The sequence below is a fragment of the Rhinichthys klamathensis genome, unplaced genomic scaffold, assembly GCF_029890125.1.
Source record: "Rhinichthys klamathensis goyatoka isolate OS25496 unplaced genomic scaffold, OSU_Roscu_1.1 h1tg000040l_1, whole genome shotgun sequence".
In the NCBI taxonomy this organism is placed as follows: Eukaryota; Metazoa; Chordata; class Actinopteri; order Cypriniformes; family Leuciscidae; genus Rhinichthys; species Rhinichthys klamathensis.
The window spans coordinates 6,667,523-6,693,056 of record NW_026606587.1 but is presented as its reverse complement, the minus strand read 5'-3'; the positions used below and the strand labels follow the sequence as shown (position 1 = coordinate 6,693,056).

General features: G+C 44.8%; 1 protein-coding gene across 2 annotated transcripts; it reads right to left on the bottom strand.

The window, feature by feature from the left end:
* Positions 1-1,228: 1,228 nt before the first annotated feature.
* LOC130081985 (chromaffin granule amine transporter) lies at positions 1,229-24,270 on the bottom strand. Of its 2 annotated transcripts, XM_056246727.1 has the most exons (15): positions 24,129-24,270; positions 23,390-23,729; positions 23,218-23,276; positions 18,241-18,324; positions 12,026-12,118; positions 11,449-11,538; positions 11,315-11,358; positions 11,142-11,202; positions 10,811-10,906; positions 4,312-4,390; positions 4,170-4,221; positions 3,291-3,354; positions 2,361-2,480; positions 1,657-1,790; positions 1,229-1,569 (listed from the first exon to the last, which is right to left on the bottom strand). In XM_056246727.1, exons 1-15 carry the CDS (start codon positions 24,241-24,243, stop codon positions 1,462-1,464), a joined length of 1,539 nt encoding a protein of 512 aa, XP_056102702.1. In that variant the 5' UTR covers positions 24,244-24,270; the 3' UTR covers positions 1,229-1,461. The 2 variants fall into 2 exon arrangements, with proteins under 2 accessions (XP_056102702.1, XP_056102703.1); XM_056246728.1 differs by lacking the exon at positions 18,241-18,324.
* Between the last annotated feature and the right edge of the window lie 1,264 nt (positions 24,271-25,534).

The following is a 25,534-nucleotide window of genomic DNA, read 5'->3' as shown; positions in this document are numbered from 1 at the left end:
AAAATAATTAAATTCAATAATATTTGATGCATATCCAAAGGAAATTACTGGTGCTTCACAGGAGACATACAAATAGAAGTTGACATCCCACTCACAATGGATAGGGTAGGGTGACTTGCTCTATTGCAGGACTTTTGCGAGATAATTGCGGAAAAATATTTGAGGAAGATACATGTACTACTATTATATTATGTAAATATTGATTTACCTTAGTTGGAAACCTATTTGCCATTACGTTGGATGATAACATGTTTTAAATCGCCAATAAGCTTTGTTAATTATGACTGGCTCTGTGACTGGCACTCAGTTCGCCATATTCTAGTGATACAATAATTTACTCTACAAGACATTTTCAGTCTGCTAAATATGATGAACTGAGTGACCGACCAGTGTAGCAAAGTAGCTCCAAAGGGAAATACTGTATGTATAATTAATCATAGCTTGTTATAATTATAAATATGTGGATCAGTTAATCAAATTAACTTCATGTAGCTGAATTAATATTACCATCTATTAATCTGTTCGTCCAGCAGTATTGCTCATCTTTCAACTCTTCAGAAAGGGTATTTTCCGTGGCCACAGAAAGCCCCTTTCTTATGTAGATCATAATCGTTAAATTGATATTGATTTATAAGCAAACCAGAATCAATTTGCACACGTTCACAAACGTTTTATTTAACTAAATCACGAACACATAACTAATCTAAACAAACACATACACACAATCACGCCTACATGGGTAGAATGGAAAGTGAAGGTGACTGAAAAACCGAGGAGAAAGTCTTGATAGTTCGGACTGATGGTGCTGAAGTTGCAATCGATTTCTTCCGCGTTGATTGTAGAAGCAATGGTGAATTGAGGAGTTAGTTAATTCTGTTATGGTCGAGGAAGGTACACATGGCTCTGTGTGTGGTGCCTGGCAGCCGGATGAAGTCTCACGTGAACACTGAACAGCAATCAGGAGCAGGAGCAGAAGCCAGTGAACACGTGGAGGGAACTTTGTGTTGGCTTTTAAGTTCCACAGAGGTCACACCTTTGAGTTTGGGCTTGACCAATGAGAAAGGTGCAATTCTCAAGGGGGGGGAAGTTCCTTTGTTTGAAAAGCTGACTCATTTGCATGGTTGGAGTAAGCTGGTAGTTTGTGTCCATTTATACTCTGATAAATATAACAAACACACACTGTATTTCTATGAGGAGGGTACGACACATCACAATGAAAACAATCAAATCAAGTTGACAAAGTATAGGCCCATTTATTTCATTCAAACCAACTGACAAAAGACATGATAAACAACAATTACACAAGCATACAGCTAAGAAAACAATATTTATGTTGCACTAACTATTTGTACTCAAAATCATATATTGAAGGATGGGGAAAGTTACAATATTGTCCACAATATTGTTTAAACCTGTAATATTGATGATTCGTTGACAAGTTCCTTTATGAGTATGTGTACATCACTCTTCAGTGTCCTCCTCACTGTCATCACTCAGGGGGAATTCTCTGTACCCACGCTGTGTATTGTAGCTCTTCACATGCATTGGACACTCCTGATTTATAATAGCCTTTAGAAACAAGCGTCAGCCTTCATTATGAAACATTTAAGCATATTGATAAAGACATGCAGGAACAGTTACATGTGTGAGTCTCACCATCTTCTCTTCCCGAACAGCAGGATTTTTGAGGAAAAAGCAAAGGGGTGCATACAGGATGTTGACCACGCCGATGATCACCATGAGATTAGGGAAGCCGATAGCTCTTACTATTGCCCCTCCGGTAGATGGACCTACAGCATGAACGCACAAAGAAGGTAGAGTCAATTTGGCTCCCAGAGCTCTTAGTGTGAGCAAACACACATCACATCAGAAGTTTTGAAAATAGATCTAAATGGAATGTGGCTTTTTTTGTAACTAGGTAACGGTTACACGACAACGGTGTAATAAAAATGGAAACGTTTTTCTATTCATTTTTTGCATACAGGTGACAGCGTTGTCAAAATTAACCGCACACATCACACAGATCTGCAAAAACGAATAAAAATGCTGTATTATGCATGCCAGGCCAGTAGTTGGTGATGTCATTTTGTAAAGAAAAACAATGACATCACCTTTTAAATTTTTGTAGTTTAAAAGGAGATGATAACGATATTGTTTTCAAAAACTAGCAATTTGAAACCTGTTTTCAAAAGTTTGCATTTTCAGGGCCCCAAAACACTGTTGTCGTGTAAATAAACGGCCAAAATGCATAAAAAGTTTTCAGTTTTTAGTTGAAAACAGCTCCCTGTAGGAATAAATTGCACAACACATGTTTATTAGTAAAAATATATTCAAGTACATCTGCATTGAGGTGCAATTACCGACAGCAAATCCCATGCAGAGTGCCACATCAGCAATAGCATACACGCTTCCATACACAGAAGCATGTCGGATATCCACTAGGTAAGCCATTATTGCCATCATAGAAGAATCAACCATTCCTACAAGCACAAAAAATTTATGTATATTTCCATATGTCATGCAAAGTAAAAGAGTTATGTATGTTAAAAGCATAGTTGACACAAAAATGTTGTTTTCTTTCTTCTGTGGAACACAAAGGATAAAGAATGTTTTTGCTTATACAGTTTAAGTCAATGGGGTCCAAAACAAAATTGGACCCCACTGACTTCCATTGTATGGGCAACAACACAGAGACATTTTTTAAAAACTGTATCTACTTTTGCGCACATATACAGTATATTCAAACGCGCATACCTATAGACTAAACACGTAATATGCATGTGCTAGTCGTCACCGTTTTCAAAGATTCACGTTTTTGAAGTTTACATGGAGATGATAACGTTTTCAAAAATTTTCACAACTTTACAAAACTTGCAGCTTGGAACCTATTTCAAAGTTTGCGTCCTCGAGCCACCAAACACTGTGCAGGTATTAAAAGTTCTCTGTTTTCAGTTAAAATGGTGTCGTATAAGCGGCCCCTAAATTAATGATTTTTACAACGGAAGTGAATCAATAAAAAACTTTTTTTTTTTTACTTTAGCTGGACAATAACTTATTTCTAGAGCTGCTGTAAAACCAAAACAATCTCTGTTCCATTAATTTCCTATTATCACTGTAAAGCTGCTTTGAAACAATCTGTATTGTTAAAAGCGCTATATAAGAGAAGGTGACTTGACTTGGATTGACTTTTGTGCCCCACAGAAGAAAGTCATGAGTAAATTATGACAGAATTTGCATTGTTTGGTAAACACTCTTTAATACTGAATGAGAAATAATTAAATAATATTCACCAATAGCAAATCCCAACCCTCCATTGGGTCCAATAAGACCATAGATGTTTTTGGCAAAGGGAACCTACAACAAATTCATATAATGTTACTGTAACGTGTGGTTTAGTTTTTTCAGTCAGTGCTATGTTCCGTTTTGCCTCAGTTCCCAGTCATTTCCCTGGTTGTTATTTAGTTACTTCCTGCACCTGTTCTGTTTTACCTCGATTACTCTCCCTGTGTATTAAAATCCTTAATTCTGTCAGTTCATTATTCTGTGTTGTCTATGTTGATTTGGTTGTTTATTACAATCACCACAGTCCTTTTATATATACAGTACTGTTTAAAAGATTGGGTTCAGTAAGATTTTTAAATGTTACTGAAAGAAGTCTCTTATTTGCACGAATGCTCAATTTATTTGATCAAAAATACAGTAAAACAGAAATATTGTGAAATATTATTACAATTACAACTATTTTCTATTTCAAATATATTTTAAAATGTAATGTATTCCTGTGATGGCAAAGCAAACTTTTCATTAGCATTACTCCAGTCTTCAGTGTCACATGATCCTTCAGAAATCATTATATAAAGCTAATTTGGTGCATTATTTATTATCATAATATTTTTATAATGTTTTTGTGGCAACCAAGATACATTTCAGTATTTTTTTATGAATAGAACATTCAAAAGAACAGCATTTATTTACCGTAAAATAGAAATCTTTTGTAACATTATAAATGTTACAACAGTACTGTCACTTTTGATTAATTTAATGAATCCTTACATTTCCTTAAATGTACTGACTTTTGATGGGTAGTGTAGTTGTTTTAATACATAGTTCAAGCACACATGGGCCTTGCTGTTTTTAAAGTGTAATGCAACATGATTTGTGATACTCACACAGAGCAGACTGATGCCAACTATAAGCATGCCAATCATGGAGCACAACCACCTAAATCAAAGAGACACATTTCTAAATTATGCAAATATTGCCTCGATAGACAACCCATTCCCCCTCAACAAAATGACTTTTAGCTATTACCTTCCCATTTTATTGGCCAGTATACCAAATAGATTGGTTCCAATGAGGTAAAACACACTGGCTGGTAGGAAAGCCATACCTGCAATATCAGTGGCTACGATTAATTCAGTCAACAGACAGACAGACATAACACAGAAAGAATATTTAACAAATTCATCAGAACCATCAGAAACCTCTTACTGGCTGGCTTCTTTTAACTCTTACCAGTTGATTGAACTACACAGAGAAACGTCTCGGTTACGGATGTAACCCTCGTTCCCTGAGTAGGGAACGGAGACGTTCCGTCGGATGACGACGAATGGGGTTTCGCTTAGAAAGCCTATCGACTTCGAGTATACAAAACGAGCCAATGGCAAACAAATGCCATGGGTCTGCGGAATTTGCATGGCGCAACTCCGCCCCACCTCGTGGGGATAAAAGGAGAAAGCCGGCAAACTGCAGATATGTTTCTTCGCTGAGGAGCCAAGACTGAACTCGGCTGTTCCAGCGGTACAGCGGAAAGTGGCAGGAAGACGGAACGTCTCCGTTCCCTACTCAGGGAACGAGGGTTACATCCGTAACCGAGACGTTCCCTTTCGTTGTCACTCCGAGTTCCGTCGGATGACGACGAATGGGGATACCAGTCTAATCACGCCACCTTCCCAGCTGTCTTCCAGTGCCCTGCGTAAATCTGAGATCCCTGTCGTGAGCCTAGCACGGACGAAGGACTCCTATTTAACACAGGAATACCAAGGTACACTGGGGAGCATATCCCAGGTCTTAGGGAAGTATGCAATTACTGCCAACCCAGAGGGGGGGACTTAGAAATACACATATGACCCGAGGGATGCATATGGGGAATCACTGGGGTATCCAGCCGCAGGTGGAATATTTCAACCCCAGGGGTGGCAAGGTGGCTTGCCAAGGGAAAGACACATGCTCAGAGAGGCTTACAGTGGGAATACACATGTGGGGGTAGCTCCAGGAGGTACCATGCACACGGGAGGCACCTAGCCGACGCGCAGGCAAGAGACACTGGCGCCGACGTCAGGAGTGCTGGAGGAACTCAGGGCTTTCGGAGAAGCTCACCTGAGGAGAATATCGCACGTATCCAGTCCGTAGAGTGGAATGGCGAGCAAGCGAAGACACCTGAGCGGGTCCGGTACTAGCTGGTTGAAGCGAGTACATGAGAGGACACAGGCTCCACTCGGAGATTGTAGAATCTGGCGAATGTGTTAGGTGTCGCCCAGCCTGCAGCTCTGCAGATGTCTGTTAGCGAGGCGCCATGCGCTAGAGCCCAAGAGGATGCCACACTCCGGGTGGAGTGGGCAGTCACACCAAGGGGGCACGGTCGCCCTTGCTGCTGGTATGCCAAAGCAATGGCGTCCACTATCCAGTGAGACAACCTTTGCTTGGAGAGAGCCTTTCCCTTCAGCTTCCCACCATAACAGACAAAGAGCTGGTCTGAGGTCCTGAAACACTGCGTCCTGTCTACGTAGATGCGGAGCGCACGTACTGGACAGAGCAGTGCCAAGGCTGGGTCTGCCTCCTCCCGGGGCAGCGCTTGCAGGTTCACCACCTGGTCCCGGAAGGGAGTGGTAGGAACCTTGGGCACATATCCAGGCCGGGGTCTCAGGATCACGTGAGAGTACGCCGGCCCGAATTCCAGGCACGCTTCGTCAACGGAGAATGCGTGCAGGTCCCCTACCCTCTTGATGGAGGCCAATGCAGTCAGAAGCGCCGTCTTCATTGACAGGAAGTTAAGCTCGACTGACTGTAAAAGCTCAAAGGGAGCACTACGCAGGGCGGTTAAGACCACTGCGAGGTCCCAAGAGGGTACGAGAGGAGGGCGAGGAGGATTCAGTCTCCTCGCTCCTCTCAGGAACCTGACGATCAGGTCATGCTTCCCCACCGACTTACCTTCTATAAGATCATGCTGTGCGGCAATAGCGGCGACATAGACCTTGAGGGTGGAGGGAGACAGCCTTCGCTCCAACCCCTCTTGAAGGAAGGAAAGCACGACGTTGATCGAACATCTCCGGGGGTCTTCTCGGTGAGAAGAGCACCAGTTGACGAAGAGGTTCCACTTCAACGCGTATACGTGTCTCGTGGACGACGCTCTAGCGGAAGTGATGGTAGCCGCCACCGCTGGTGGCAGGGTACTCAAACCTGCCTCGTCCCGTCCAGGAGCCACACGTGGAGGTTCCAAAGATCGGGACGAGGGTGCCAGAGGGCCCCGTCCCTGAGAAAGGAGGTCCTTCCTCAGAGGAATCGGCCAAGGAGGTGCTGTCGCGAGGAGTACAAGTTCGGAGAACCAGGTCCGGGTGGGCCAGTACGGCGCGACCAGAGTGACCTGCTCCTCGTCCTCCCTGACCTTGCGCAGGAGTTGCGCAAGAAGGCTCACTGGGGGAAACGCATATTTGCGGCCCCGCGGCCAGCTGTGCGCCAGAGCATCCGTGCCGAGCGTGCCCTCGGTCAGGGAATAATACTGGGCGCAATGGGTCGAGTCGTGAGAGGCAAACAGATCTATCTGTGCGTCCCCGAACTGGTCCCAAATCAGCTGAACCGTCTGGGGATGGAGTCGCCAATCTCCGGGGAGGGGCTGAAGCCGTGACAGCTCGTCGGCTGCACAGTTCAGGGCTCCAGGGATGTAAATGGCTCGAAGCGACCTCAGATGCTTCTGACTCCAAAAGAGGAGGTGGCGGGCGAGTTGCGACATACGGCGGGAGCGCAGACCACCTTGACGGTTGATGTACGCTACAGTGGCGGTATTGTCTGTTCGGACTAGTACGTGTTGATTCTTGAGCACGGCCCGGAAGCGGCGCAGAGCAAGACGTACAGCCTGCAACTCGAGGCAATTGATGTGCCATAAGCGGTGGGGTCCTGTCCAGGAGCCCGCGGCAGCACGTCCATTGCACATGGCACCCCAGCCCGTGGTGGAGGCATCTGTCGTTACAACAACATGCCGGGAAGCTCGTTCCAGAGGCACTCCTGCCCGTAGAAAGCTGAGGTTCCCCCACGGGGTGAAGGTCTGACGGCAGGTCGGAGTAACTGGTACTCGGAGCGTGCCGTGTTGCCATGCCCACCTCGGGACTCGGTCGCGAAGCCAAAGCTGAAGCGGTCTCATATGAAGCAATCCGAGCGGCGTTGCCGCGGCTGCAGATGCCATATGCCCCAGGAGCCTCTGAAAAAGTTTCAGTGGAACCGCACTCTTGCCCTCGAACTGTCTCAGGCAAGTCAGCAGTGACTGCGCGCGCTCGCTCGTAAGCTGCGCGGACATGGCGACCGAGTCGATCTCCATACCGAGAAAAGAGATCCTCTGCACGGGGCAAAGTTTGCTCTTCTCCCAGTTGACCCGAAGGCCCAAACGGGCTACATGGCGGAGTACCAAATCCCTGTGTTCGCAAAACTGATCTCGAGAGTGAGCTAGAATCAGCCAGTCGTCGAGATAGTTCAGAATGCGAACCCCGTGTTCCCGGAGGGGAACAAGGGCTGCCTCGACGACCTTCGTGAAGACGCGAGGGGACAGGGCTAGCCCGAATGGGAGAACTGCGTACTGATATGCCTGTCCCTCGAAAGCAAACCGTAGGAACGGTCTGTGTCGAGGGAGAATGGAGACATGAAAGTAGGCGTCCTTCAGGTCGATCGCTGCAAACCAATCCTGGTGCCGCACACATTCGAAAACGCGTTTGGCGGTGAGCATCTTGAACGGCAGCCTGTGAAGGGAGCGGTTCAATACGCGCAGGTCCAGGATTGGCCGTAACCCACCAGTTTTCTTCGGAACAATGAAGTACGGGCTGTAGAAGCCGGTCCTCATTTCGGCTGGAGGGACAGTCTCGATCGCACCCTTCGCCAGCAGGGTAGCAACCTCCGCTCTCATGATGGGGCATTGCCACCGACCATAGTGGAGCGGACTCCCCTGAAGCGGGGAGGAGACCGCGCGAACTGAATCGCGTAGCCGAGCCTGATCGTTCGTGCGACCCAGCGGGACAGGATGGGAAGCTCTAGCCAGGCTCCCAAGGACTGTACCAGCGGGGTCACGCGAACCACAGACTTCCCGTCGGTGGAGCAGCGAGGCGGTATGGCTGACCCAGACGTGGACGGCATAGCGGCCCGGTGTGAGGGTACAGTCATAGACCGCAGAGTCCTGACAGAGGAGACCAGGGAAGGACGAACGTTCCACGGGGTCTGCTCTGCCAGGGGTCTGGCGACAGAGGAGGATGAGAGCGGCACGGTCCGGGGACGGCGCGCACTGTCATCCGGCTCTGGGACAGAGGAGGACGAGGGGTGCACGGCCCGGGGGCGGCGCACCGTGTCGTCCGAGAACTCTGTGTGCTTAGAGATGGGAAGTCAGCTCTCTGGAAAAAGAGGTTCTCCCCCGGCCCTCCACCGGGGAAAGGAGTGGCCCTGCAACCACCTCCTGGAGAACTGCAACCCATCTCTGAGCTGCCCGTAACGGGAGCGCCGCTTTGCCCGGCATTTGGCAGGCTGCGGGGCTGGTACGGGCTGGGGCGCTTTCCTGCGACCACCTCCACGGCGCGGCCCGGAGCTGCTGGGGCCGGGCGGGAGGGGGCGAAAGTCGCAGGAGGGCGCGTTCGGCGGCAAGCTGACTGAGGCGTCTGAGCCGGCGGCAGCAGCTGGCCGCGGGGTCAGAACGTGCTTGGTAGCCTCAGTCTGCTTCTGGGCGGCCGAGAACTGTTGGGCAGAGTCCTCGGCCGCGCCGCCGAAGGGCCAGCCTGGGATATGGGGGAGTTGAGGAAGCGGGTTCGCTCAGCCTCGCGCATATCAACCAGGTTAACCCAGAAATGTCTGACCACACAAGTGGACATCACCTGACCCAGGGAGCGTGCGGTCACCTTCGTCACTCGTAGAGCGAGGTCGGTGGCGGCAGGCAGTCTCTTAGATGAGCCCTGAATCAGCCCTACCCTCGTGCATGTCATTGAGCACCCCGAAGGATGGCAATAACATGCAGTGAGACGGCAGCCTGTCCGCTGCTCTATAGGTCTTTGCCACCGGAGTAGACAAAAAACCTACAGGCATTGGAGGGGTGCTTAGGGTCGCCACGCCAGGTGGAGGCGCTGTGGGGGCACAGACGTGCTGCCACAGAACACTCCACGGGGGGAACCCCAGTGTACCCATGGCCGCGGCCTCTCGAGGGCAGAGAAGGTGGAAGAGGCTGCTGAGCAGTCGCGAAGTCAAAGGAGACTCTCACGATCTCATAGCCTCTTCATGCACATCCGAGTAGAAAGGATTTTGGGTTCGCCTCCCCAAAACCAATCATCAGCCTTGAGTGCTCGAGACATGGCAGAGTAATCCACACATGCCCGATACTCGCGGCTGCCCGGGAAGCATAGCTGTCAACTCTGGATCAGACTCGCTATGTTGCACACCTGAGAGTGGCAACATAGACGAGCCCTCACTTCCAAAGGACTCCAGCTCACCTTGTGACGCGGCGATAGACATGATTTCATCAGCCGGGGAACTGAATGAGATGCCGGCCCGCCGGCGTCCTTAGGACGTGGCTCTGACCAGCTAACTCATTCAGAACCGCGCGGGTTGCAATGTTAAAGAGAGGGGTGTGGACCACGGATATTAATCGGCGGTTTTGTTCCACACCAGCCATCTCAGGTCACCCTGGCCACCAGCCAAAGTATTCTCTCACGTGGAGAAAATAGATCGGGGTGTGGATGAGGGGACTCTCACTCAGTTGAGCTCATTGAGTCTTGACCGTTACATTGCGATGGTCATGTTCCCTTAAGAGAACGTGACGCATCCGCGAGCGCTGTTCGAACGTGATCGAAGCCCAAACACGTCAAAACAGCGCTCGTGCCCATCAGCTGAATCTATCAGACTACCGCACTCAGAAATGCACGGGCAGATCGTCTTTAAAAAGACGCGCCGCGTGCACGCTCTTTTTGTGTGAGAAAAGCTTGCAGCAGTGCTGAAGCGCCCAGGGAGAAGCACACAGCTGATCAGATCAGCAGGCAGGAATGTGAAACTCGCTGGAACACGCCATCACACCAACACCGACTGGAAGCTGCTCGTCTTGAAGATTCTCGAAGATAGTCAGAGAATAGACTGCAGGAGTGAAGAGAACATCTTGGCTCCGAAGCAAAAACATATCTGCAGTTTGCCGGCTTTCTCCTTTTATCCCCACGAGGTGGGGCGGAGTTGCGCCATGCAAATTCCGCAGACCCATGGCATTTGTTTGCCATTGGCTCGTTTTGTATACTCGAAGTCGATAGGCTTTCTAAGCGAAACCCCATTCGTCGTCATCCGACGGAACTCGGAGTGACAACGAAAGGGAACCACAGATCTTCTCAGAAACCAACATTTCACTTATTTCTCACTAAGGAAGTTTCTAATGATATAATGGTTCTGAATTCTTTCAAGTAAATTACTTTAACATTAAATTTGTCAGAGAGGAAACAAACAGGAATCAAATAGAATTATCTAAATAAGCAGGAAGTGAAGTTGTTTCAATCACATTTTAATGACTTGGAATAATAGAGTTTCTTACCAAGCTGCCATTTTGGCGAGCACATTGTTTGCATCATCCAGATGGGAAGAGTGGGCTCTAAAATAGCCACCCCCATGTTTGCAAAGCACAAAGATCCTGTAATTATATACAGGAACCATAATCTTACTCATCATTCACTCAACATAGCTCTTCATCCGCTTCATTTACAAATCGTTTTAGCTGCTCACATCAAAACATACAGCCATGATTTTATGGAAACACACATGTAATTACAGAAAAAGCTAGTACACCTCCACAACAACTTTTTAAACAGGTTTGACTGTGGGCAGTATTGAGGAAGTATTTGATTTGGTTTTATTTACACACACACCTGCACTAATGAGTATGTAGGGATCCTTCAGCAGGGTAAGTAATGGTGTTCCTTCCACACTCTGAACAGAAGACACATAAAAATCACTCCAACTTATCATAGTAACAGTAACGCAAACATTTCTCATCTATCAACTTTCATAACTCTCATTTTAATAAATGAATGCTACTCACCCCTGGAGATATTTTTGAGGGCTGAAGGATGCAGAGCTGGAGGGCTGGGTATTGAAAACAATTCGATAAATCAACTTAATTTAATGTAACAGGCCAAAGGAGCATATTCATTATTAGTTTTACTAATGTCTTACCTCCATCAAACAGAGCCAGAAAGGCAAGGACGAGGAAGGGAGAACTTTTACCAACAAACTCGTACATAACACTGCCAAATGGCGCTCCAACTGAAACGAGTACATTTCGCATTGTCAAAAATTGTCATTTGAGGCATGAATTCTGTCACCTTCATTTAGGTGCATTATAATTGCTGGTCATTTTCAGTTGTTGTAATTTGGTGCATTACATGATATTACTTTACATTGTTATATTGTGTCATATGGTGTCCTGCATTTGGCATCATTATATAAGAACTGAACTGAGATGGACGATGATATCACTGTTTTCTCCAGAGCGGCTGTATAGATAGATGAACTAAATCAATAATTTTTTTACAACAGAAATTAACCATCACTGAACTTACTTAAGCTGGACTATGACACTATGTTCTTCTAGATCTGCTGTACAGCCGAAACAAACTTTGTTGCATTATTTTCCTGTTATCACTGTAAAGCTCCTTTGAAACAATCTGTATTGTAAATAGCGCTATATAAATAAAGGTGACTGTAAAGCACAATATAGAAAAAAATACAGTAGCCTACTACATTAACTTACTGAGCACTCCCATGGCAAGTCCTCCCAGTGCAAATCCCATGGCAATTCCTCTCTCATTGTCATCTGTGTAAACACTTGCTAACATTCCCAGACCTACGGATTTAGGATTTTTATTAGCATTTTTATCATAAATACAGTGGATATAAAAAGTCTACACACCACTTTTAAAAAAGCTGTTTTTTGTGATGTAAAAAAATGAAACCAAAATAAATCCCTTTTGTAGCTTTAATGTAATGCCACTGAAAACCAAAGTGACACACTAACTGCACAAGTGTGCACAACCTTTTATAATTGGGTATGTGGCTGTGTTCTGAATTAACTAATCATCAGGCTTATGTGAAATAGTACACACCTGTATTCACCTGAAGTGACTTTGATAAATTCCAAATAAACCTCAGCTGTTCTTGTAAAAAAAAAACCTGACATCTTCTTGGTTACATGCTACAAGAGCCATGGGCCACAAAGAGATTATGAAGCATTATTGGGGTCTAATGTATAGCTCAGGTGAGCAAAAAACTTTCCAAGGCATTAGATACACCATGAAGCACAGTGAAGACAGTCTTAAACAAGTGGAGAAAGTATGGCACAACAGTGAACAGTATCAAGAATAAAGCATCCATCCAAAATTGATTAAAAGAGAAAACTGGTCAGGGAGGCTGTCAAGAGGCCTACAGCAACATTAAAAGAGTTACAGCTCTTACTGGCAAGTACTGGTTGTTCCCTACATATGAAAAATATCTCACGTATTCTGTATCGGGCAGGGTGGCAAGCCTTTTCTGACTAAAAAAATCAACCAAGCCCGGCAAACTTTGCTAAAACATTCAGTTTCCCAAAACCATTTGGAAAATGTGTTCTGGTCTGATGAGACCAAGATTGAAAGTTTTGGCCAAAATTGTTAAAGATTTGTTTGGAGCAAAAACAACGACAGCAAAAAAAAACATACCCATACCCATGATGAAGCATGGTTTGGACAGCAATTGGAGCTGCTTTTCTTCAACTGGAACTGGGATATTAGTGAAGGTGGAGGGAATCATTAATGGCTCCAAGTAGCAGCCAATTTTGGCATAGAACCTTCTGGAGTCTACTAGAAAACTGAAAATAAAGACCTTTCAGAAGAGTGAAAATATTCCCAAGTCAAGATGTGCCAAGCTGTGCCTATACCTTCCAAACAGACTGTGTGCTGTAATAAAATCAAAGGGTGCTTCAACTAGTCCAGGACTGTGCACACATATGCAATTAGTCATTAGTATTTACTATGTTTTTATTTTTCTCTGAAATGTGTAACTTTGGTTTTCAGTGGCATTGCATAGGTTGTAATTTTTACATTAAAGATGCAAAAGTTCTGATGTGATTTATCTTGGTTTCATTTTTTACAACACAAAAACCAGCTGTTTTAACAGGGGTGTGCAGACGTTTTATTTCCACTTTACATTACCGTTCAAAGATTTAGGTCAGTAAGATTTTTTTAAAGAAGTTAATACTTTTACTCGATTCTCTATCGTCTTCCGATAGGTGAAGGGCAGACAGCGAAATGACCTGGGCTCTGAACGGAGTCGAGAGCACCTTGGGTACATAGCCATGTCTTGGATTGAGGACGACTTTGGAGTCGTTGGGCCCAAACTCAAGGCAGGAAGCGTTCATGGGGAGCACTTGTAAATCGGCCACTCGCTTGACCGATGCTAGGGCCAGCAAGAGTGCGGTCTTGAGCGAAAGAGGTTTTAAGTCAGCGGCTTGAAAGGGCCGATTCATTCTTAAAGGGATACTCCACCGTTTTTTCATATTAAACTATGTTATTCCCTTAACTAAGACGAGTTGATACATACCTCTCTCGTCTCAGTGCGTGCACTCAATCGCTCTGGCGCGCAAGACACTTTGATCGTCGAAGTGCTCCCAAGCACTTGCTATGGTATTCCGCCATACATTATAGTTATCCACTTTACACACTTAGAAAAGCGCAACGTTTTATTTTGTGTCACCATTCTTGGTCGAGTTACACTACTCGTGTAACTGTATTTAAATAGGGAAAACGTGGAGGTGTTTGCTCGCTTCTCTGCTTGGCCCGTATTGAATGAACTGTGCTATCAAAGTGTCACCGCGCGTCAGAGCGATTGAGTGCACGCACTGAGACGAGAGAGGTATGTATCAACTCGTCTTAGTTAAGGGAATAACATAGTTTAATGTGAAAAAACGGTGGAGTATCCCTTTAAGGGCCCTGAGGACCGTAGATAGGTCCCAGGTGGGTATAGAAGGAGGTCGAGGCGGGCTAAGCCTGCCCCTTTGAGGAAGCACACAATCAGGATTGGGCGGCCACAGGAGTATGGAAGGCTGATATGGCCGCCATGTATACTTTGAGCGTGGAAAGGGTACGACCCAGCATCTCTTGAAGAAATTAAAGTACTACTGGTAATTCACACGAGAAGGGGTCTAGGTTCCGAGCTGCACATCAACCGGTGAACACTGACCACTTAAGGGCGTAGAGGCGTCTAGTTGACGGAGCCCTAGCCTCGGTGATAGACTCTTTCCGGGAGGTCCCCGGATACCGGTTGAGGGGCCATACATGGAGGGCCCACAAGTCGGGACAGGGGTGCCAGACTGTCCTGTTCGCCTGCGTGAGGAGGTCCTTCCTCAGCGGTATAGGCCAGGGAGCTGTCTCAAGCAGCTGCATCAACTCGGGGAACCATGCCTGGGTCCGCCAGAGAGGGGCTATTAGGAGGACTGCACACTTGTTCTCCCTGATCCGTTCAATGACCTGAGGGAGCATCGAGACCGGAGGGAATGCGTAAAGAGGACGGCTGGGCCATTCGTGGGCCAGCGCATCCCTGTTCTTTGAAAAGAATGTTGGGCAGTGAGAGTTGTCTTCTGAGGCGAAGAGGTCTACCTCTGCCCTCCCGAAGACACTCCAAATTAAATGAACCGTCTGAGGGTGGAGAGACCATTCCCCGGAGGTGGCATTGAGACAGCATATCCGCACCCTGGTTCAGTATGCCCGGTACATGCGCTGCTCTTAGCGAGCGCAGGTTGGCGTGTGCCCATAAAAGGAGCTGTTTGGCCATGGTGTACAGGTTGTTCGACCTGAGACCACCCTGGCAAATTATATATGACACCACTGCCATGTTGTCCGTCCGGACCAAGACACAGTGTCCCGCCAGGTTCGGGAGGAAGGTTTTTAGGGCTAGAAAGACTGCTCTCATTTCGAGGCAGTTGATATGTAGGTGCTTCTCCGAGCTCGACCAGAGGCCAGAGGTTGGCCAACCTAGGTTGGAGGCGTCCGTCGAAATTACCTTCCTCCTCGAGACTAGACCCATGCTTACACCAGACTGGTACCAGCTGGTGTCTTTCCAAGGGGCCAGGGCTTTGATACAGCCATGGTTTATCCTGATGCGTAGGTGGCCGAACCACCACGCATGAGCTGGGACTCGGGGCTTTAGTCAGTGCTGAAGGGGACGCATATGCAGTAGGCCTAATTGGAGTGACAATGTGGAGGCCATAAGGCCCAGTGCTCTTGAAACGTTCTGAGGGACAGGTAAGAGCCCGCTTTGAACGAAGCAGCTAGCTTTCTCATCTGAACCGAGTCGATAACTGTTCCCAGGAAGGTTATACGCTGGCTGGGGGACAGTACACTCTTGGAGAAGTTGATCCTGAGCCCAAGGCATTCTAGATGGCTGAGGAGCCAGGATCTGTGGGTTTTTAACTCAGCCTCCAATCGGCCACAACGAGCCAATCGTCGAGGTAGTTCAGAATGCGCATTCCCCTCTGTCTCAGGGGGGAAAGAGCTGCGTCCATGCATTTCGTAAACATACGAGGTGCCAGTGACAGTCCGAATGGTAGGACTGTGTACTGATAAGTCCACTGCATCTCAAGAATGGCCTGTGATAGGGGGCTATCTGGATGTGAAAGTAAGCATCTTTCAGATCCACTGACAAAAACCAGTCTCCTGGGCAAATCTGCGGGAGAATTTTATTGGTTGTTAGCATCCTGAATGGCCGTTTAATGAGGGCCTTGTTCAGGTGTCTGAGATCTAGAATTGGCCGCCGTCTTTTTTCGGGACGAGGAAGTAACGGCTGTAAAAGCCTGACTCGTTTTGTGACAGGGGAACTGTCTCGACAGCTCCTTTCGCTATCAGATTTGACCCTTAGGTGCGGAGGACGTCCGCCACGTTTCTCCTTACGATGTTTCGACCACGGCATGAAATCGCGAAAACGAATTGGAGCGAGTAACCTTGTCTTACCGTGTTCAGTACCCATTTTGACACATCGGGGATGGTTCCCAGGCCTTGGCCCGAGTAACTAGGGACTGAATAAAGTTTAGGGGCGGGCCGCCGTGCGTCGGGGACCCGGCCACCCAGGTGTTTTGAAGTTTTGTTTGTGCTTTATTTTTGTCGCTGTTGAAACAGCGTTTGTTTGCAAGGGTGCGTGAACTGAAACGGGCCCGTAGGTTGCAATTGGAACATTTCCAGCCGCCTGAACTAAAGAGGGGGCTGGGGGAAGCACATAAGCTCTCTTCGGGGGTGGTCCGGCCGCAGCGAGACTCAACCCCTTTCTCTTCCTTCCTGTCCTTGGACTAGGAAGGCTTCTGAGGCTCAGGGTCCAGCATAACTTTAGGCCGGGGGCCCTGGCGTTGCGGGATGGGGAAGCGCTTAGCTGGCTGTGGGCGTCGATTGGTTTCAGCCGCTGGGCGGGGCTGAGAAACCGGCGGCACTGGTTTGGCTGGCTGAGGGGTCAGCGTGTTCTTTGGGCGACCTGAAGCCGAACTGGAGCGTTTGGCCAAGAAGTGTCGCATGGCCAGCGAAGACTTCTGTGCTTCAGTCAAACGCTCAGCAAAGCCCTTCACCGCGGGACCGAAGAGACCAGTGGTAGATAAAGGGGAGTCCAGGAAGGCAGTCTTGTCTGTGTCCTTTATCTCCGTGAGATTGAGCCACAGGTGCTCTAGTAAGCTCTAGTACTACCAGGCTGGCCATGCTTCTTCCAATGGCATGGTCGGCATCTGTGCTCGCTCTGGCGCCACTTCTGCTGGACTGAGACGGGGGGGCGGGGTCAATGGTTGAGCCCGACCAATCCTCGCCTTCGGACGTGGCTAATGACAGGCTGTCGTCGTTATCCTCCTCCGATCCACCAAAGGAAACGAGGCCAGCCGCTTCACGGGAGGGGCGCTGGTCCGTTTTAGTGAATAGCACCGGAGAAATGTCTCTCTCTGGAGAGAGTGAGGCATGCGGGGGCGGGGCCGGCATGGGCTCACTCATTTCTGAACGCTCAATTCATCCTCTGACCCCGCCGTTTCTTCCTCCGCGGTTCGAGGAGGGCAGGAAATGGGAGGGCGCGAGGGGCAGGATCGCTCTCTGAGAAGAAAGCTAGCCACCCACCCTAAGTGAGTGCAGCTTCAGCGTGGCTACTGCCTAGGCATGAAACGCATTCACTATGCTTATCTGAGGCATGCAGAGGGGCTCTGCATGTCACACAGTCCGAGCACGGCATTTGCAACAACGCCGTGTGCTCTTTTAGAGAAATTTGCTCTTTAGAAATTGCTCTTATAAAAGATACTATTCGCCGGATGGCCGCAGGGAAATGGCGAATCAGCAGATGACAGCGTCGAGTCAGGAATGCTGATCAGGAGGCCGCCGTCCACTGAACTGCTGCTGCAGATCGCTGCGTTCCGCTGCTGGGCTCGTCGACGGCAAGAAGGCTTCGAGTAGGAGAAAATCAGCGAAGAGGTGAGTCATCGCTGAAGATTAAATCTGATTCCTATGGTGAAATGGGCCGCTTATATAGTCAGCAGCCACGCTCATTTTGGCGGGTTTTGGCAGGCATGAGGCGGGAAGCGCCCTGACAGGTTTGCGTATCCTCGCCGCTTCGCCATAGGTTCGTGAAGTTCCCGCAGCCCAGCCAATCAGCACACTATACAGCTCTGCACTGTGCTGGCTGTGCAGCTGCACTGCGTTTTAAAATAAAGGCTTCAATATTCTCGAGAAAAGGAGTCTTCCCAAAGCGTCTAGCAGACACAATACGAGTGAACCGTTCTCGAAAGGGAACTGTTATTTTAAACTGTAATGACATTTTACAATATTACTGTTTTACTGTATTTTTGATCAAATAAAGGCAGCCTTTGTGAGAATATAAGATACATTCTTGAAAAACATAAAAAATCTTACAGACCCTAAACTTACACATCTTTGCAAACTTACATATTTGGTACATTATATCCCACATAAACCATTATACCTGCCACAGAGGAAAAAGATGATCCAATTCCCTGCAATGAGCGAGCGAAAAACAGCAGTGCATATGTCCCTGAGAAGGCAAACACTGCAGAGAAAGCATTCAAAGTCAGAGTCTTCCTCATTTCATTTGTAGTTTGAACTAGCCATATAAAGTGAAACATATATCATATAAACCACATAAACAAACAACATGGAAAATCTCACTCAGTGGCTCACAGTAGTGTAGCCTACTTTAAACATCTTTATGATCAATCATTTTTATATTGTTACAAAGGTTCACAAAAATGTCAATGTCAGTGTTTGATCTTGATCTTGAAGATATGTTTAATGGTATGAAACGGATAGTTCCGGTCCTTGATTCTGATTGGTTGAGCCACGTTCAAAGCCATTGTAAATTACTCAACAAACATACGCCTGTGACCGCATTACATTAGTATTACTGCGCAACTGCCCTTTGTGATTCTTTGTTGCTGCATGTGTTGCTTGGCAACCTCTTTGGAACTACATTGCTTGGCGGAGGAATAAATGTGTTATAACGTTATATTGTTTGTTGCTGGTGTTTATTTTATGAATAAAATGAATATTTCTATGGAGTAACCGTTTTATAAAACCAATAAGCCCCTTGAAGCCGTGTTTTACAGTGAATTTAGAACAGCTAAGGGGCGTTGTCAGGCACTACGCGGAGCGGGGTAAATCACTGTAAAACACAGCTTCGGGGGGCTTATTGCTTTATTTAATTTTTAAAAGGCTGTGATCAAATGGGAAAAAAGTCATGACTGAAACTGTTTTTATAGTATTTAATTTTCTCCATATGATCGATAGTAAGTATGTGTTTCTTAAAGTCATCAATTTGTGTTATTTCCACTTATTTTTTAAATAATACTTATAGTTTTATTTATTATATTTATTATAATTAATTATATTTAACTTAGATTTTTATTTGGCTACTTATATGTATTATATTATAGAATATTTATTACATAAGTATAATGCATTTATTAAATTGCACAGGCCTAAAATATATTTATTATATTATAATGTAAGTAGTATAATACTTATAGTATAATATAACAATTCTATTATATTAAACTCAGCATACCCAGTTAAAGAATTCACCACTCGCCACTGGTATATAACCAGTTGTGCAGCATGTTTTTGGAGTGAAGAGTGCCACTGTGATCATTTACAGGTGCAGCAGCATACCGTTTTTCAAAGCGGCTTGGTTCACAATAAAGAATGTGAAATGCACGTGTTTGAATGAATGATAATTATTTCCTTTTTATTACTGTTAAGATGCTTTGAAACAATCTGTATTGTATAAAGCACTATACAAATAAAGGTGACTTGAATTGACAAATCCTTATAAGCTCATGGACATTTTGCAGTGGCTGGGTGGGTCCAAGATCTTTTCACGTCCTCAGGTTTCTATATGGCAACACTGTCAAAAATAATCGGAGTTGTCATGTGATACAGCGTGGTAAAAGACTGATCTCTCATAAAATTCTGAGTTTACGAGTTGAAATTACGAGTTCTACGAGTGCCAGGGTTATGTTCTGTTTTGTCTTAGTTTTCATTGTGTTCAGTTGCTGTTTGCCTTTGACCTATTTTTCCAGTGTCTCGTTGATTGATTCCGTTGCAACTGTGTTCCTGTTATTTGTATCATTAGCTCCTTTGTTTGCCCTGTGTATGTAAGCCCTCAGTTTCAATTAGTTCTTTGTCCTGTATTGTTGTATGTGTGGTTGTGTTTCTTCTTGTTATTCTCCTGTTTATTGTTTTGGAAGTTGTAATTAAAGACTATTTTGTTGATTCCTTTCTCTTGCACTTCAATACAGCCACCAAACCGAGACAGGACAAACTAAAATGGACCAGCAGAAACTTCAGTTACTCATCAAATTCTGGATTTAACAATTGCACGCTTCCATTTAATACTCCTCACCCAAGATGGCCATCTCAGAGCTTTAATAATTTTGTTAAATTTGTGTTTTTTGCTAATGGTTCAACACTCCCAAGTTCAGAGAAATTCATCCCCAAGTCAGTTCCAAAGACAAAAATTCTCGAGCCCGCTCTAGAGAAAGCAGTTCCAAGTTTGTTCAAGCCCCTGAGCAAAGTTCAAAGTTTGTTTCAGAGACTGAAATTCCTGAGTCCGTTCAGAAGAGTGAAATCTCAGAGTAGGTTCCAGTGAGTGATGTTGTGGACATTTTTGATTTTCATTGATTTTCAGTGGACATTACAAAGGAATGTCATATGGTTTTATCATTTGCAGTCTGATGTGAGAAGGAGGAACTTCTCTGAAATGTATGTATGTTTATACACCTGAAGTGCAGGAGAGAGACACTCTAGAACTAGATGGGCAAGGACCTCTGACCTCTGAGGTCAGAAGGTCATCTAGTTAAGGGGGGCTTAAAGGGTTAGTTAGTGATAATTCAAAGCTAGCAGTAAAAGGCCTTTTGTCTGTGGAAAACTACTGGGAAGCTCTGCAGGGAAAAGGACCTTGAAGAGCAGTATAAAGATTGCCCATTTCTTCCTGTCTGTGTCTCACTCACTCCACAGGGTAACTGCTGTGTTGGCGACAGGGCCTATTCTTGCAAGAATAAATACTTTTCTTTTATAAATTTGATCCTGAGTTGTCTCTTACGCAGTGATGATGTTTAACAGAATTTTTGCCACAACAGTGAAATTCCAGAGTCCATTCCAGAGACTAAAATTCCCATATCGATTCCAGGGGCGGAAATTCCCAAGTCTGTTCCAGAGATTGAAATTCCCAAGGCTATTCCAGAGAGTGAAATTCCCAAGTCTGTTCCTGTGAGTGAAATTCTAGTGCCTGCTCTTCCCGTCGGCTCTGGCGAGATCGAAGAGGTGGTTCTTGCACTTTTATGTTGCTGTTACTATGTGTATCTGGGCCACACACACATATATCTTCTCTCAAGAGTCAGCTCCAGTCCATGAGCCTGCTCCAGCCCCTGAGTCTGCACCGGAGCCCGCTTTAGCCCCAGAGCTTGGCCAGGAGGCCGCTAAAGCTCACGAACTAAGCCCAGAGCATGCAACGCTGTCCTTGATGGCTACAGCCATTGGGCAGCACAGACCTCCGTAGCTCCTCCCAATAAAATTTGGGGGCAGGGACAACAGTCCCCAGCCGGCCAAGTCATGGCCACAGAGGTCAAGTCAAGCTCCCTCATCATGGTCACAGAGGTCAAGTCAAGCTCCCTCATCATGGCCACAGTGGTCAACAAGCTCCCTCATCATGGCCATGGTGGCAGTGGCGCCTCCCTGGCTGCCTGTCCTGCCTGCATCTCTCTGGCTCCCTGCACTGCTGGCACCTCCCTGGCTCCCTGAACTACCGTCGCCTCCCTGGCTTTCTTTATTGCCTGTGGATGCTTCCTAGCCTGCTGGCACCGGCCTGCTCACCTGCCCGTGACCTCCATGACTCCTTGACTCCATGACGCTGCATGCCCTCCCTCCCCAGTTGGACTCTTTTGGGCGCAAGGTCGCCCTTGACCTATTTTTTCCCAGCGTGTTTCAGTGATTGATCCCGTTCACCTGTGTTCCTGTTAATTATAAAGACTATTTAATTGATTCCTTCGTCTTGCGCTTCACTACAGCCTCCAATCTGTGACAATGTGGACGTGAACACTTTTTACACTTTTTAAACACTTTTTAAGTCGGAATCACAGTAATTCTGACATGGCGTGAATGCACCTATAGGCAGTGGGCTTACTCAGTTGCATTATTAGTAGAAAACATTTGCTATGATTTTGGACCTTTCAGTAGGCAGATTTATGTTCTGCCAGTTTATGTTATGTTGTGTAAGATATTTAGTTATGTTGAGTGGAAATAAAAGGAAAACTGATTTAAAAGTTAAGTCCTGCAGTGTGTGCATAAAAATATTCTTTAGGATCACAGAAAGAGAGCAAATTCCTCACAATATGGAGAGTAAAACAAACAGTTTACTCAAAATTCTATGTGGCGTGATGTCAACTTCACATACTCTATAAATGCTACCTCTGTGAATTTAATGCACATTTGGTAACGCAATGTGTGCTAGGTTCACTTTATTTACATTCACTTAATTAAAATAAAATAAAAAGCCTTGAATGTTTGAAACTAAAGAACTGAGGACATAAATATTTGTACTGAAACTTGTGTTAGTTGGTTCTTTTGAAGAGTGAACGTTCTACTGTTGAAATATTAACTTAAAATCTCAGTAATATTTAAAATATTTAAAATCTTCAAGTAAATATTTGTATAAATATTTTTATAATATGATTTAAAAGACCCCAAAGTTATGATGCAATAGAAATACTGACAGATTGTTTATTCTGTATTGTGACAATATCAGAGTAAAACGGATTATCGAAAAAAGAAAGGTGTCACGTTTTGAGTGTGCCTGTTTCTAGGTTGGTTTTCTTGTTCTGTTAATTACTTCTGTCCCCTAGTAGTTTGTCACCATGGTGTCTGTTTTGATTAGTTTGAGTTCAAGTGTGTCTAGTTAATTAGTCTCATTAGTTTTCTTTTTCTTTCTAGTTTTCTTTTTCTGTTCATTGTCAGTTCTATGTCGTTTTAGGTTGGTTGTTCTGTTCCTGATCCTGAGTTCTGTAATTTCACAGGAAGATATGCATTTCGATAAAAAATATACGAGATCAAAAAAATTAAACATCTGCACGAATGAGTTGTTTACAATAAGATCAATAACATGTATTTCGAAAATGGATTTTAGATAAATAGATATGGATGAATTTCCATTTCAAGCTGACTTTAACCGTCAAAATAACATAGTTCAGATGATACACATCATAAGGCTATTAGCAGGACTTAATATAATATAAACAGGCACTGAATAGAGTACCAATTAAAAGTTTTTTCAGCCAGTGCAGGAATCACTTTGGCTGGATACGGCGAGCACACTGAACTGTTCATGATCCTGGGCCTGAGAACCACTGTACCACCTGTCATAATTTATTACTTACATCATATTACTTACTTATTGTGGAGACAAACATGATGACAAACCCAGCAAACATTGGTATGTGATATCCAATCCTATAAAAAAGGCAAGCGTCAGATGTCAGTTGAATTAATTAATTCAGTCCTTCATACTTCAGATAAATAACAGTCATTTTAGATGATCTGATCTAAGCATGTCGTGTATATACCTGTTAGTGAGTGGGCCTACAAACGGGTTGACCATGAGTTGCACCAGGGCTTTGGAAGCAAACAGCAGCCCAACCCTCACATTCTCCTCTTCCAAAAACTCACTGTCCTCTTTACACCCATGTCGGTCAGCAGAACTTCTGTTGACCCCTGAACTTCCATTAGTGCTTAGTGCACTGGAGGAGATGGTGAGGTTGGCAGTGGTGACTGTGATGGCGTAGGTGGTGTTGTCGTACAGAGAGAGGATGGCGGTATAGGTGGGCTGAGCCTCAGAGGGGGTGGCAGACGGGCGCTCTTGTGTCTGGTGCTCTGTGGCATACAGGTAGGTTGGGATGATGGGAACTGGGGAGAATGAGAGGTGACGTGAGGATAGGAAGAGGAGCAGACCGCATCTGTGCCCGAGTGTGTGTTTGCGAATAGCCCTTCCCCTTCTGTATGCGGCAGAGGTCAAACTGATGCAAGCTGGTAAATGTCATGGGCTTGTTGAGAGCAGAGTCGCTTGTCCAGCATACACTCATCCTGCTTTACATTTCTTCTAATGTTTTGACTTTTTGCATATACAGAATACTCAAAGGGAAACCAAAGATGAACATGGTCAAAACTATGAGGAAACCTTCTTGTAAGCAGAAAGATCAGCTACACAAACAGGTACATAAAATATGTAGACTACATTACATGGCAGCAAATCCCTTCATCCATGTTCCAACATCTATCATTTGTTTAGCATGGCTGTTTACTTACCAACAACTGTTAGTAGCATGTTATCCAGTAGCAGGGCCACACACACAACTACAAGCACCAGACGAGGAGAGCCCCTGCTCTCGCTGATCCAGGCCATAGGGTTCAGCATAGCCATGATTGACCTCTGTCACTGGAAACACAATTATTGGTCAAATTAGCACAGTGTGTATTTTCACGTTTGTTAATTATCATACTTGCAATAACCTCAAATTAATTTAGAGACAACATGTAATATATGTATGTTTCAATGTTATATGTTACAATGATTCAGGTACAACACATCTAAAGACCCCCATTAATGAAAATGTTTTTCATTTCCCTAAAGTGTATTATAAGATATTTAACATTTATTATATGGAGCAATTACTAAATGTATTGTTTTGAATTAAGTTAATATCTAATGATTTTTACAATGGAAATGACTCAATTAAAAACTTACTTAAGCTAGACAATGACTTTCTTCTAGAGCTGCTGTACAGCCAAAACAATGTGTGTTGCATTAATTTCCTATTATCACTATATAGCTGCTTTGAAACAATCTGTATTGTAAAAAGTATATAAATGGTAACACTTTACAATAAGGTTCATTAGTTAACATTAGTTAATGTATTAACTAACATGAACTAACATTGAGCAATACATTTGTTGCTGTATTTGTTAATCGTTGATAAGGTTAGTTAATAACAATACAGCTGTTCATTGTTTGTTCATGTTAGTTCACAGTGCATTAACTAATGTTAACAAGATTTTAATAAAGTATTAGTAAATGTTGAAATTGACATTAACAAAGATTAATAAATGCTGTATAAGTCCAGTTCATTATTAGTTCATGCTAACTAATGTAGTTAACTAATGTTAACTAACGAACCTTATTGTAAAGTGTTACCATATAAATGAAGGTGACTTGACTCTTTGGCACAAAACCTGGCACCAACATGTGATATTAATTGTCCATTTTTTGGTCTAAAAATTATAACAAATATAAGTGTTAGGAGAAAATATAGTAACACTTTACAATACGGTTTATTGGTTAACATTAGTTAATGTATTAACAAACATGAATCATGAATAAACAATGAGCAATACATTTGTTACAGTATTTATTCATTTGTTAATGTTAGTTAATAAAAATACAGCTGTTCATTGTTTGTTCATGCTAATTCACAGTGCATTAACTAATGTTAACAAATACAACCTTTGATTTTAATAACGTATTAGTAAATGTTGAAATTAATATTAACTAAGATTAATAAATGCTGAAGAAGTATTGCTCATTCTTGGTTCATGTTAACTAAGGTAGTTAACTAATGTTAACTAATGAACCTTATTGTAAGTTGTTACCGGAAAAATATATATATTTATATAATATTCCTGTAGTTCGGGGAAAGGTCAAGGAATGATGTTGC